This window comes from Struthio camelus, chromosome 8, assembly GCF_040807025.1.
Source record: "Struthio camelus isolate bStrCam1 chromosome 8, bStrCam1.hap1, whole genome shotgun sequence".
NCBI lineage: Eukaryota > Metazoa > Chordata > Aves > Struthioniformes > Struthionidae > Struthio > Struthio camelus.
The window spans coordinates 8,819,942-8,833,294 of NC_090949.1; the positions used below are offsets into that span (position 1 = coordinate 8,819,942).

General features: G+C 39.1%; 1 protein-coding gene across 8 annotated transcripts in view; it reads left to right on the forward strand.

Annotated features, from left to right (window-relative positions):
* DNM3 (dynamin 3) overlaps positions 1-13,353 on the forward strand; it is a 189,522-nt gene that overhangs the window by 118,012 nt on the left and 58,157 nt on the right. For 7 of the 8 annotated variants that reach the window (XM_068952054.1, XM_068952052.1, XM_068952048.1 and 4 more), the window contains one exon: positions 11,806-11,917. The exons of the other annotated variant lie outside the window; for it this stretch is intronic. In XM_068952054.1, coding sequence (XP_068808155.1) covers positions 11,806-11,917 — 112 coding nt within the window. The remainder of the gene's footprint in view (positions 1-11,805; positions 11,918-13,353) is intronic. 8 annotated transcript variants of the gene reach the window in all.

Here is a 13,353-nt window from a genome sequence, read left to right on the forward strand (position 1 = left end):
GAACAGAGGTCTTGACCCCCTTGGTTCATCTGCTTCTGTGCTGTTGCGTAATCATGGAACAAAAAGCTGGCATTCTCCTAGCCACTCACAGGGTGAAACAGCTCCATGATTAGTCATCCAGTTCTTCTGTATGGGTGAAATAATCATCTCCTGATCCTATTTTTGTTTTGTTTGGCATTCTCCTAGGCTTACCAAAACATTCATGACTTCTGTACCTTGTGACCAGATTCAACTGGTATAAATCACAAAAGCTTCCACTTTCTCCGGTGGAACATCTTGCTGCCTGTAATCTTAGGAGTATTTCTATTATTTGTTTGGGTTAAATGCAGCTGAATGAAGAGCAAACGAGATTCCTCTGCTTCCCTAATTCACTAGAATCTTTGCTTTCTAGTGTTTTGCCTCATGCTTTTCCTTTCAGACACCATCCTCTGCTCTAAGTGGTGTGGGCACTCCATGGAAGCCTCTTCCTCATATGCAGGAAGTTCAGATTCCTATACACAAATAAGTCAAGAAAACATGAAAATGTTTAAAGTCATACAAGTCATTTCTTTGTGTGTCTGTGGGTTTTGTTTTAATCAAAGGGAAGAGTTGTATTTGCAGCTGGCTTGGTGGAATTGCATTTTAGTAGATGAGGTGAAATTTCTATAAGTCTCCCCCTCACCCCTCCCCCCCCCCAAAAAAAGGGCAAAATTATTTGTAGTGCTGACATTCGTAGATGTCCTTGTTTTCTTTTTCTCTTCTGCTAAGTCCCTTCGCTCCTGCTCCCCCTCCCGTAACCAAAGCTTGGCAATGCGTTCAGATGTTGTTCAAGATGATGAGGGCTGGATGTTGCTCCCTGCAAAGCCAGCTGTTGCTGCTCCTGAACTGGCCAGAAATAGTCATTGCAGAAGCAAGGAATTTCCCTCCCTCCTGCAAAGCAAAAGCAAATTACAGGCTTTCTGGGCTGTTCACAGTTTCTGCTGATCCCAGAAGCATGAGGCCTGAATGTGAGTCTAGCTCTCACCTCCTTGTCCCGTGAAGGCTTTGCCTACATCTGCTGGCTGTTCAGCTGACCTACCTATGAACGTTGTCTGCCAGGTGATGCAGTTTGAAAGTATGCATCACAAATACTTGCTGGGAATAAGATGTCAAGCACTTGACCACTTGCATTCCTGGAGCACAGAAAAAGCTTTGAAAAACTTCTTCTATTTTGAAAGAACATACATGTTTATCTTCAGATGCTGAAGATTAATGTAATTCTGACTGTTCTACTATAGGTGTGCATGAATAGTTTCAACATTGTGCATAGATCAGCCAAGAAAGAATTTTTTCCTGGTGGCTCCATGTCAGTTTGTACATACTAAGTTCTTTCCATGAGAAATCTTCTAATTTTAGTGCATTGTTTCTCCTTTATCTGGCTAATTAATTTGAATATTTTCTACAGCTTAAATATTAATCACTGAACTGCTGTGAAAATCCAAGAGAAGCATCCATTTCTCTTGACAAGTCTGGGATTTATTTGGAAGTTGTGTAGCTGCACATTTACATTTTCACTGGATCTTTGGGCAGACTATACAGAAAGGATTTCAAAGTGAGATCTCTAAAATGTTTGCCATATCTGTAATAACCCTGCCCATCTGACCTGTGAATAGGTCCTCCAGCATCTGCAGGCTACTCTAAAGACATCCTTACATCTATATCGGCATGCTAGGACATGACAGCACAGTGATAAGATGCCAAGATAACTTTGCCTTGGGAGAGGCTGTTTATGAGGAGAATTTCCTAGCTTAAAAGGAGGCAGAACTTGCTGTTATTGAAGAAATTTTTATTGAATTCTAATTCAAACAGCTATTCCTCTGTTACTATGAAATAGCTGATTTTTTGGTTATTTCTCAACATTATTCCTTCTGGCATAAACTGAGCAACTTCGTTTTGCTATCCCTTGCCTCTTAAATTCATAGGCTGTGTCTGCAGTAGCAGGGATATTGGGGCTTATGTAAAGTGATCCAGCCCTCAGCTGAGGCCTGCGTTCCCCCTTCCTATCCCAGAGTACTGGAGAAACTGAAACATGGAAATGGTGGAGATCTGCTGATATAAAGACTCTTGTCCTTGTTTACTTTATGATAATGTGTTATTTTCTGGTTTCTGAATATATGGGGGGATGATCATTTTTACCTTCTAAGTTCATGTAATTATTTTCTGCTTTTCTTTGAAATGAGAGTAATGAGAGAGAAATCAGCTTTCTCTTTTGGAATCTGCCTGCTGAGGCTTCTGGTTATGGAAGCATTTTGCTATTTAAGATGTTGATCACTGAAGAGCAAAGGCAAAATCATCTGCTCCAGCATCCCAGAAAGTCTATAGGGGGGACTAGTCTATATCTCTCTTTTTTCCATAATCTTCAGAAATTTTTTTCATGGATTATGCAAACTTTCTTAATGTGCAATTAAAATATTTTAATATTCAAGCAAAAATCCTTTTAGGAAAAGAATTTTCATAAGCTTATTCTCTTTTTTTTTCATTCCCAGGCCCCCACTGCATAGGTATTTGCTACAGCCATATGTTTCTGATACTGTACATTTCAATAGTTTCCTGGATTATGCACCGCATTTTTTCCATTTATGAAAACCTTTCCAGTTGTGAAATACAGTTACCAGGGAAATCCTCATTTCACTGAATAGAAGGAAAGACCAGTTTGAGTTAGGAGACTTGGGGATACAGGCAGAAGGAAACTAACACTATCTGTCATTTTGATTTACTGCAGAAGTCAACAGTTCTCTGACAGAAATCAAATGTGACTTGGTAATGTGTAGTAAATGGAGACTGTGACGATTGATTTCACAGTGAAGATAAATTCTCATGAAATGAAACATAATTGCATGTCTGTGAAAAGCCTGTGTTGTGAAATAATTAAATTCTTTACCTATTACTTTCTAATTAAAATTTTTAAAAATAAAGTAAAAAAAGAACCTCCCTGATGTGAAGTAGTAGTAGTACTGCCTAAAGAAAAGGAGGAAGGGTTTGCCTGTCAGCAAACTAAGTAGTTATTTAAAGTGTTTGAGTGGGCCCATGTACTTAAGTTCCGTGTACTTCACAGACACCATGGAAGATCTTTAGAGATGGTCTCCTCTAGTTTACTTGTCTTAGCAGCGCTGGATACTAAAGCAAAGTATGCTCGGGCAACTGCCCTTTGACTCATGGGTCACTTTTAGCAGTGTATATCTACATGAGTCTGCCTTTAAGCAATTGAGATTGAGCTGCAGGATTGAGCAGTATGTGTCTAAACCAAAGGCTGTCAAGAAAGTGAGCAGTATTTTGTGTTGACCATCTTTTTATCCTCCCCTCTGTCTCCACAGTAAACTACTGGTGGAGTCTTTTAGGCTGTAAAAGAGATCAAGTGTATACAAAATATTTGAAAACAGTTAGCCTGTAGGAAAAAAAACTAAAGTCTGCAGTATCGCTGCAGAACATAAAGTGAAATCGTGCACTTTCACTCCTATGAGAAGTGGAAGGATAGTAAGCATCTGACTGCTTTTCACATGATCAGAGCACGATTACGAGAAACTTGTGTAAAGAGCTTGAATGCTGACTATTTCCATAATTCCTCATCGTGCAATGAGGTATGCCAGGACACTGCTCCTGAGTACTAGCCCGGTGTTCCCGGAGGCCCAGAGCTCAGGAACTGGAGCCAGCTTTTGAGACCCTTGTGAACACAAGGCAATTTAAGGTTTTTCCCTGGCAGGGAGAGGAGACGAAGGGCTGGCAAAGTTGTTGTGTAGATGTAGCCAGTGGTTGGGTTTCTGAAGGGGGGCTAAGAATGGAGAAGAGAGGATTTTGTCAGCACATGTGCTTACATACAGGAGATTCACCTGTAACGTCTGAATTGATGAAAGTCTGAGACTCCTGTGCAGAGCTCAAGAACAAACAAAACAAATTCTGTCTATTCCAGGATGTTTACTTTTCTTCTAGGATTTCAATCTAAACACTTTGCCTATTTCCCACCTATTTCCCGTAAAAATTATTTGCTGATTGGCACTTTTTCTTTTATGCAAATACTGTAGTTTGGGATAAGAACTGTAGTCTTAAGTGTGCCTCCCTTTAGGATCTATTCAGCAGTCCCAGTTCTGTCTAGCTAATATGGGCAAGCAGTCATCATATCTCATGATCGTGCCCAGTGACTATAGAGTCCACAATTTTACTTGTTTCTGTGCTGCCCTAAAAAAATTAATCTTCTGACTTTGCAGTAGAGTAGTTGCACTTTTTTGCTGATTTACTGTGTCAACAGCGCTCCATCCAAATACCACTCCTTTAAGCAAGGAGGAAAGAGGAGTAAAAATTGTTTTCTTTTGCAACAAGTAGAGAAGAAGCTTTCCTTCCATCTCTTCTCCAAGTTTGAAGAGATGAGTTCTTCCTCTTCTGTGAGAGAACAGATTGTACCAGGCAAGGATTTTGAAGTTATAAATGATAGTAAGCTGAAGTGTTTGTTGAACTGATGAAATTTCATGCCTTTCCTACCAATACGGGGAGCAGCAACATATAAAATGAGGAAGAATTATCCAGTAGAGAGTCCCTTATCAATAGCCTGTCTTATGCAGTCAGCTCTGTTCCTGTTCAGGCTTTTCCTTTCCTGCAAGGCAAAAAAGCAGAACCAGTGTGTGAAGTACACCCTTCCTTCCAGAGGAAGATCCTACCAGCTCTCCCTCCTCTTCCAATTCCTGCCTAGCCAGTGTCCAGATAAAACAGCATAGTCATGTCCTTTCCTCTATGGTTCTATGTAGTAGGGGATGTGAGTAGGGAATTCAAAGCACAAAATCAATCGTTCCTCTGTTTACCTGCACAAGAGTAGATCCTTGAGACCTAAATGCACCTCGAGGATTGTGGAGCAGTGTGACAGAACCTACCCTCTCTCCATGCGAGATGAGTGTCTGGGACAGGATTATTGGAGAAATAGATTCTTAATCTGAGAGACAAAGGAATTTTGAGAGAAGAGCCATCAAAAGAAAAATTTGAGGTGTACAATAGAACTGGAAATATGCCAGATAATGGATTTTAACTTCTGAATCCTGAGTGCACTCCAACTCTCAGGAATCATACTGCTGAAGAAACTGTTGTTCAGGAGGACCCGGGAAAGTATGCTATGTCTATTAAGTGAAAGGAGTGACAGTATTTACCTTGGGTGCCTGCTTTCTCTTTCATGGTACTTCCAAATGAGCAACAGCAGATAGCAGACCTTGCCCTGTGTCACAGGGAACTTCAGCTGCAAGCTTCCTGCTCACAGGCTGACCAGTGCAGATCATCTCCTGCTCATTCACTTTGGCAGTAGTGTTTGCAGAGCACAACAATCTTCCTGGACTCCATGGAGTATTTAAGTAGCTTCAGCTAAAAGCTTGGGATAGGAATGCAATTAAACAGAGACTGGGCCATTCTGAGGAGACATGAGAATTCAAGAGCTGGGCCCTGCAGAAGTTTCAAAGAGGCCATGAAAGCTGAATGTTGTTCAGGGAGGGAATGGGACTCCAAATTCATTAGAACCTTAAGTAAAATTACTGAATTTCTTGCTATGGACAATAACTGGTTAACTGCTCACCATATATAAGGGAAATTGGCACAGAGCCAAAATAAAGGGAACTAGTGAAAGGAGACCGGGTCAGAGGATGTGTTGGATGGAAGCCAGGCTAGGGGAGAAAGCCTAAAATGAGATGTATGTTTAGTTACTGTTTTTGAATTACTAAGAAAGCTAAGCCCCAGGAAGAGCTGGACTGTAAGCTATTCACAGCCCTCTGTTAGAAATGGAAGAATGAGAATCTAATTTAAGATCCCATGAATTTAATCCAGAAAAAAGTTGCTGAGTTTTGTAAACAAATAAATTTCTAAGATGCTGATGAGTACAATATTTAAGAATAGAAAAATAAACAAACCTGAAGAGTAAGTGGTCTTTATACCTCGGTTCCATTCCATTAACAAAAAGTTGCTTTTCCTGGGATATTTCATTTTTGTCATCATTGACAAGAATTCTTTGTACAGTAAATAAAACATAGGACAATGACTAGGTGGTGCAGGTGAAAACTGGAATTACAGAGAAAAAATTGGTTATTGGAAACAGCAAGAAGAAGCAACAGCAAAGAAACAGCAAAGTCAAGGCCGTACAATAAACGTGATAGTTACACTGTACTTTAACAAAATTGCCAAAGCAATTGTGTAAGATTGGAACATTAGTGACACTTACCAGAGATACGAGTGTGGTAAGCATGGGCCAAGTCGTGACTGGTAAACGGGACTCAGCCTGCAGGACAGCTCTACCTCGCTTGCTTCCTATAACCCAGAAAGGCCATCACTGCCTCATCCAGGGAAGCAGAGGATTGGAGCAGGAGATGTACTCCCCCCAGGCGTGATGAGGTTCTGACAGCCGTGAGCAGCTTATGTGTCTACGTGGCCCCCAAGGCGGGTTCAACATAGGCTTCCATCCCTCACCACGAAAACGATCAAACTCCCTTTCTCTGGGGAGTTATGGAATATTTATGTGCCAGTTACTATCACTACTGCAGATTTTGGCCTACGTGATGTTAGTTTTGGCTGCAGCTATATACTAATCAGCGTATCTTCTGTTCATTTTCACCTTAAAACTTTGCGTGCATCTCTGTGTGTGTGCATGTGTGTAAACTTGAAAAGATTCCTGTACTTCTGGGAGACTTAACGTTAACATGAGTTAGATGGTAAAATCCTTCATGGCATTGTCTCAGAGATATTCTCTTTGGCTTTTCTGGGTATTCAGGAAAAAAAAATTGTTCAAAGATGGGTAATTAATTTTAATTAACAGTCACATTGGACTGATCTGAAATGGCATGCCTTGATAGAAAATGTTAGTCATTGCTTTAACTCGTAGCAGATGGTTAGTTTCATTTCTTTAATACATATGATTTGAAGAGCTTCTAGCAGAGCTTTCATATAAGAAAAATAGTGTGTACATTCAAACTAGCCATTGTGTAATCGCAGGTGCCTAAAATGGTGCACTTAACACTAAGGATGAATAAGTGGAGTATATACAGTGAGTTGCATTCAAGATTGATTATCTTTCTCAATAACGCATGTATATTTGGAGTATATGGATTCCGTTATTTTCTCTCTTTTTTATTTTATGTGGCTAGGTATGAAACCCATATTCTATATGATTTTAATTTTCAACAAATCAAAAATATTTAAGAATTAAATCATTTGCCTTTTTCATGGAATAAAATGGGCCAGTTTGCATTTGGTTCCACAGTTTTGGGTCCATTTCAGTTCTGATTGCATCCTAATGAATAGACCACGAGTTTACAAAAAAGTCAATTTTAAACGATAAACACACTTATTCGAAATCCCCATACATTCCTATATTTTTCAGTTTGTGGGTAGTTTCACTCACTTCAGTGCAACTACTCAGGTTAAATGTGTTTGCGCGTCCTTTGCAGGATTAAACTGGCTTATGAACATGCTTGTAAAAATTTCACTAATATTTTTGTTCTGTAGTTATTGTTCTGTGTCTTCCTATGTTGGCAGGTTTAGGGGCAAGAATAAATTCAACTTCATTTAATCTTGATTTATATTTTCTCTCTATATTCAAAAAATTACATGCACTTATGGTACATCTATTTCTACTGAACATTCCAGGCCCAACTCAATCTAAAGTGTCTGAGAAGCTGCCTGTGCATACGTTTAATATGTGGCTACACATCACGTAAATGCAGATGATATCCATGCAGTGGATGTTGTGTGTATACAGTGGTTGCTCTTAAACTCTTTCCAGGTTCTCTGGAGATAAATATATAACCTTATCTTAGTATTAAGAAATTGCAAGAGAAATTGTGTATCTTGAGGTCTAGCCGTTGAGTCCACTCAGTGAGCAATTTTGAGTTGCAACCACTGCAGAGGGAAACCTACCAGTACTGCCTGCACTGCAGTAGGCAATTAGAAAGCTCTTTGCTTGTGGTTTTCAGTTCAGTTTTATGCCACTGTTGGACCTGGATCATATAGCTCTGCTGTTTTTGCAGGAATCTAACTTTTCCCTATGGAACGCTCCGCAGCCCAGGGTTTGGGACTAATGGGACAGGAATCTCAGTGACCTGCAATCTTCAAAGTTGTCTAGCATTCTTCTGTTTTCTCTTGTACACTTTCAAATACTTTACTTGCATCCTGCATTTTCATGTTAGGATTCTTCTGTGATGAGAGAGGTTAAAAAAATACTACCTTCAGGTGGACAATGCAAAGGTCTTTTCTGCGTTAGAAGTTCACTTTGAGCCCTGAAATACGGGGAAAGGAATCCAGGATGCTGGAAGCAGTAGTAACAATAAAGTGAAGAAGCTGCTATGTAAGAAGTTACAGCTGATTATTTGCTGGGCTTTCAGGTAATGGGCCACAGATATGTCCGGAACCTGGAACCATTCCAGAATCCGAAATGCTGCTTTTAGTTCAACTGTATGATTTTTCTGGAATGCAGTTCTTGAGGTATATGTATTTAAACTGTTAAAAAACTTGTAGATAATAAATGGTAGTCTTCTGTATTTTTCAGTCCTGAAAAAAAGTACTATTTCAATTTCCAGTAATTCAACTATAGATATATCTTCATGTTTGTGATGCTGTGCAGGATAATAAATTACAATGATGAAACTCTCAGGAGGAAGTAGCATAGGCAGATGTAGCATATGCATATAACTTTGCACACAGTTTCCTTGTTTGTGTGTTCATGTTTAAAAAATGCTAAATATTCAAGAGGAATGTTACACACAGATTGTACTGCTAGGCAGATTCCCATTTATTGCATCTATTTTGCTTCTGCAGTCCCTTAAATTTAAAGATGTCTGAATATCAACAAGATTTCTATTGTTGGGAGTTCTTCTTTTTTGCTTCTCGGTATCCTGTATTATAGTATTCTTTTTGATGTATAACATCCGATTTAGCTGCTATAGAGACGAGAATGAGAGCGTGACCTCGTTGTATTCCATATGGAGTAAATAGGTGAAGACTGAGTAGTAACATTTTGTGCTGATATCTTCAGCAATTTTAAAAAGTGGAAGAAAGAACAAAAAAGAAAATTTGATTCGTTTTCAAGAACTTTTTTGCAGCTTTGCGTAAGATGCCAGTGGATTCCTAATGAGTAAAACATGTTGATGTGTTTTTTGTAAGATTCTGCTAGTAACAGAAAAAGGATAAGTTTTGTCTCTTCAGAAGTTACCTGGGTTTTATTTGCTTTGTAAAATTCCTGTGCCCGTCAGTGTTGCTGGAAGAAAGAAAGGCAAAGGGAGTCCATTGGCAAGGGAGCTGAATTGGGAGACGTGCCTCCATTTACCCGCCCTGCTGCAAGCTTCCTATGAGTTCTGACTTATTGTGTACAGTCTTTAGTTCCTCATTTATGCTGTGAAGCTGAAAGCTGTCTTCCTTTGTGATGGTAGGGCAAGGTTAGCTACACTAAAATGGTGGCGCTCTCAGGTACTGTAGTGAGACGGGCCTCAGGTAGCAGGAAAGCATTCAGTGGCTTTGTCGTATAAGGTGCTCCTAGACCTGAAAAATTCTTGATACGAAGACGGGAATCCAGGCCTCCCCTCTGTTCAAGGCAGTAGGCTATAAACCCTTTTCATAAACTGGTCATCCTGTGCAAGTCACAAAAATGTCAAAAAATTTAATATATAACATGACAATCCCCCAAAAATGTTTTCACGAGCTGATGTCATGTTGTTTTGCTCTTGCAGATAAGTGGTTTTGGAACTTCCCTATCACAATGTTTTACAGCGTTTATTTGCCCTACTGTTATTTTTAGTCATTTTTTCTGAGCGTGCCCTTTACTATTTCAGTTTCTCTTTCATTCGCTGCTATAGCTGCCTAGATAACTTAGCCAAAAACTTATCTCAGTAAAAGCTTCTCCTTAACAATAAATTAAAGCACTTTTCTCTGGAGATTTCATTTTACTTTTCATTTTCATTGAGTCTTTTGCTTTGCTCGGTAAACAATACTGAGTTTCACAGTAGTGTAAATTGATTAGAATTCAAGTGTTTTGTCATCAGTTCAGATAGCCTGAACAACCTCTTCAGATCTTGTTATCTTCAATATTAGTACCTTTAGAGTCAGGAGGAAAAAAAAAGTCTCAATTTTAAATTTCTAATCAGTAGAAGACCCAGAGAACTTGAAATTATTTACTCTGCCGGGGGCTTTGCCTAAAGTATGGGACCTGACCCTTTAATGTTGCTCTACCCCTTTGTGGGCTTGTTTGCCTGGGAAGGGAACGCAGGTGGGCTGCCCTGTATGACACTGAAACACTCTCCAGCCGTATCTCCAACCTGGATGCTCAGGGCAGTAGTGCAAGCCCCAGTGCTGAGCGCACCTGTCAGGCTGCTTAGATGTGGTCACTGAAATTAGTGAGAATGATGTCACTAATATAAAGAAATCTGATTTTGTCCATTATTTTTTGTGGTTTCAAATGCAATCTATAAGCTTGCTAGTAATAACTAATTTCCTGTTCTTCGAAGGTGAAAGTATTTTGTCCATCGTGACACACTGTGGTTTCACTGTTGATAATTTGATGGCTGGGTTCATGTTGGCTTCTTCATGCTCAGGCATGAGTGCTTACTGTTCAATATCAATTTTTCTATCCATATGTTTCCTGTAACATCCCCTAAAAAGCATGGCTAGGAGCTGTTTGTAGGTGACTTTGTTGATAAGGGAAAAGCACTTCTGTGAGTGGGAATTACATCAAGTCGATTTTATTCCAGAAATGTGAAGGGTGAAATCTCTCAAGTCCCTGAATGCTGAAGAAATTGATATAGCCAATAGTAATAATGACTTTTTTCCTAGTTTTATAGTGCACTCTTTTTTTTTTTTTTTTCAAAATATGGTGGCAGAAAAGGCCTCTCTACTTGCATAAAGGACCTCTTGTTGTTGCTGCCTTTGAAAGTTAAGTGATCCTCTTGCTAAGGAAAGGAAATGGTCTTGTTGCAATGGAAGATTGATTCCTGTGCATCTGTTGAGATCTAGCGAAATGTGGTTTCATAACCCTTGTCAGCTGAGCTTCTGGCCTTTCCTAAAAAGACTGTTGGCTGACAAATTTACAGCAATCTGGTCTGTATATGGACTTTGAATGTGGAAACTAATGGCTAAACCATAAGGGGAAAATCTGTTCTGTTTATTGGGGAATTTACAAGTACCGCCTTCCTTCATATTATGTATTTTTTCCCTCTTTCTCTTTTCTTCCATTAAGTGATTCCCTATGCACAATGCTTACATTTTTGTAATTATGTTAATTACCTGCAATAGGTATTATTTAAACATATCCCATTTATTTATTACTATGGCAGACATCAATTGTTTTTTTTTTAATCTGATAATTTTTCATTTGTTTTCTTTCCCTTTTTACTGAAGATGTCTAAAAGCTAAAAAGAGTATATAATGCGCTGAAAGGACCTAACATGGGAAAAGATTGCATCATTAATTATCTTGGTATTTATTGGTTACAGCAGCAGTCAGTCACGAGACACAATTTTGTTGTCATGTCTTATGTGAGCATTTGTCCTCTGCATCACAATAGCTTTTTTTTCCTAAATGTGCCCTAAATTTGGCAGAAAGCTGGAAAATTGATTTTAAGTAGTTACACAGTCCTTTCAGATCATTATTATTTCCGGAGCTCCGCTGTAGCATTCTAAGATATTTTTAAGTTCTCCATGTCGAGCACCTGTCTCAAAACTCTGTTGTCCAAAACAATTACCAAATCATTTCTGATCCCAAAGGATTTTTAATTTAAAATGCTGTGTGCATGATACAGAATAGTAAAATTCTAGTTTTACAATGTGGTGCTCTTTGTTCTAGGAATGTTTACAAGGATTACCGTTTCCTTGAGCTAGCCTGTGACTCCCAAGAGGAGGTGGATAGCTGGAAGGCATCTCTGCTACGAGCCGGTGTCTATCCTGATAAATCTTCAGTAAGTTAAACAGCTCACTAGTGTTTCAGTAGCTGCTCTGTTTGAGTCAGAACCCCAGTGTCATCATCTGTGAAGATACCATGTCTGTTGCTATCTCAAGAAATTATAGCTTTCTCATTAGAGTCTTCTACAGTTATCTTAAAATATTCATAATGAAATATTTTAAAATTAATTTGTGTGTCAAACCTCAATATAAAAAAAAATCATATAAAATATTATCCATTCGTTCTGAGTAGTAAAAGAATAGAGCAATTTGGCATTTCCTGATGTTTATTGTTTCTGTTAATGTCTTCTAAGGTAAAGATGTGTTCTGAAGAGTTCATTCTTGCAAGCTCTATATCACATGACTGACGGAGCCATCCAGGCAGTCATGTTTGTTTTACTGATTCACTGCATGTTTTTGTGTATGAAACACATGCTAAACCTTTCCAAGATGGTTTTACTCAACTAATCATAGAGTAAAGCAAATTGAATAGACAACAGAAAAGAGCTCTCTTAATTAAACAGAAAGGAGAGAAAGTCAGGAAATAAATATGGCCAGCTACCCTGTCATGTTTTTTGGGCTTTGTCTTTTTGTGTTGTTCTTGTTTATACACAAGTTTGGGAGGAGGGTACTGGCCCTGTGCTGAAAGCCCAGCTTCCTCAAGTGTCAGTGCAGCTGAGGCCATAGCCATACGGACTATAGCGCCAGAACTAAATCTCAATACTGAATACCAGTATTGGTGAAGCACCATTCAGACCATGGCTACTCCATCTGCTGAATAAGACTGCAGTTATAAAGTGCCTTTATTACACATGATGGATCTGCAGTAACAACTTTTTTTTTTTTTTTTCCTCCTCTACATGGTGGAAGTCCCAAGGGATGTGATCAGCATAGAGGGGAGTTCTTCATTTTTTGTTTTTTTATAGTTTTGAGCTTTGTGTTAAATGGTTTGAGGTGAAAAATATCTGTGGTATTTCTCTCTATTCTTGTTTGCAACACCTTCTTCTGTAATATCGAGTGAAGGTTTGAGGAGAGATATCCAAAGAGATGACTGACCTTAACATAAATACCTGTCATTTTAGTCTTTCAGTTTTTCCTTCTCTAATGTGTGGTTCACCTTTCTTCAGCATGTCTGCTACTCTGCTAGATCCCTTCAGGGGAAGATCTGTTTTGAGAAATGATGCTTTATTTTTATAAAATTTGTTCCTCTTCCTGCTTGTGTTCCATAGAAAGGCCAGCCCCCTAAAGGCCACTGCTCCAGGGTCTGTGCTGTCTTCCACCTTGTCTTTCTCTCCTAATACTTCCCTTATATCTGCGATACGTCCACAGCTTCCAGTACAATTCTGTTTGCATCTCTTCCTGCTGCTATTTAGGCACACAACCAACCTGCAGTTTCATCTCTTCATACTGAGTTTCAAGGCTGTCATTGAAAGCTAAATCAGAGAGTGAACTG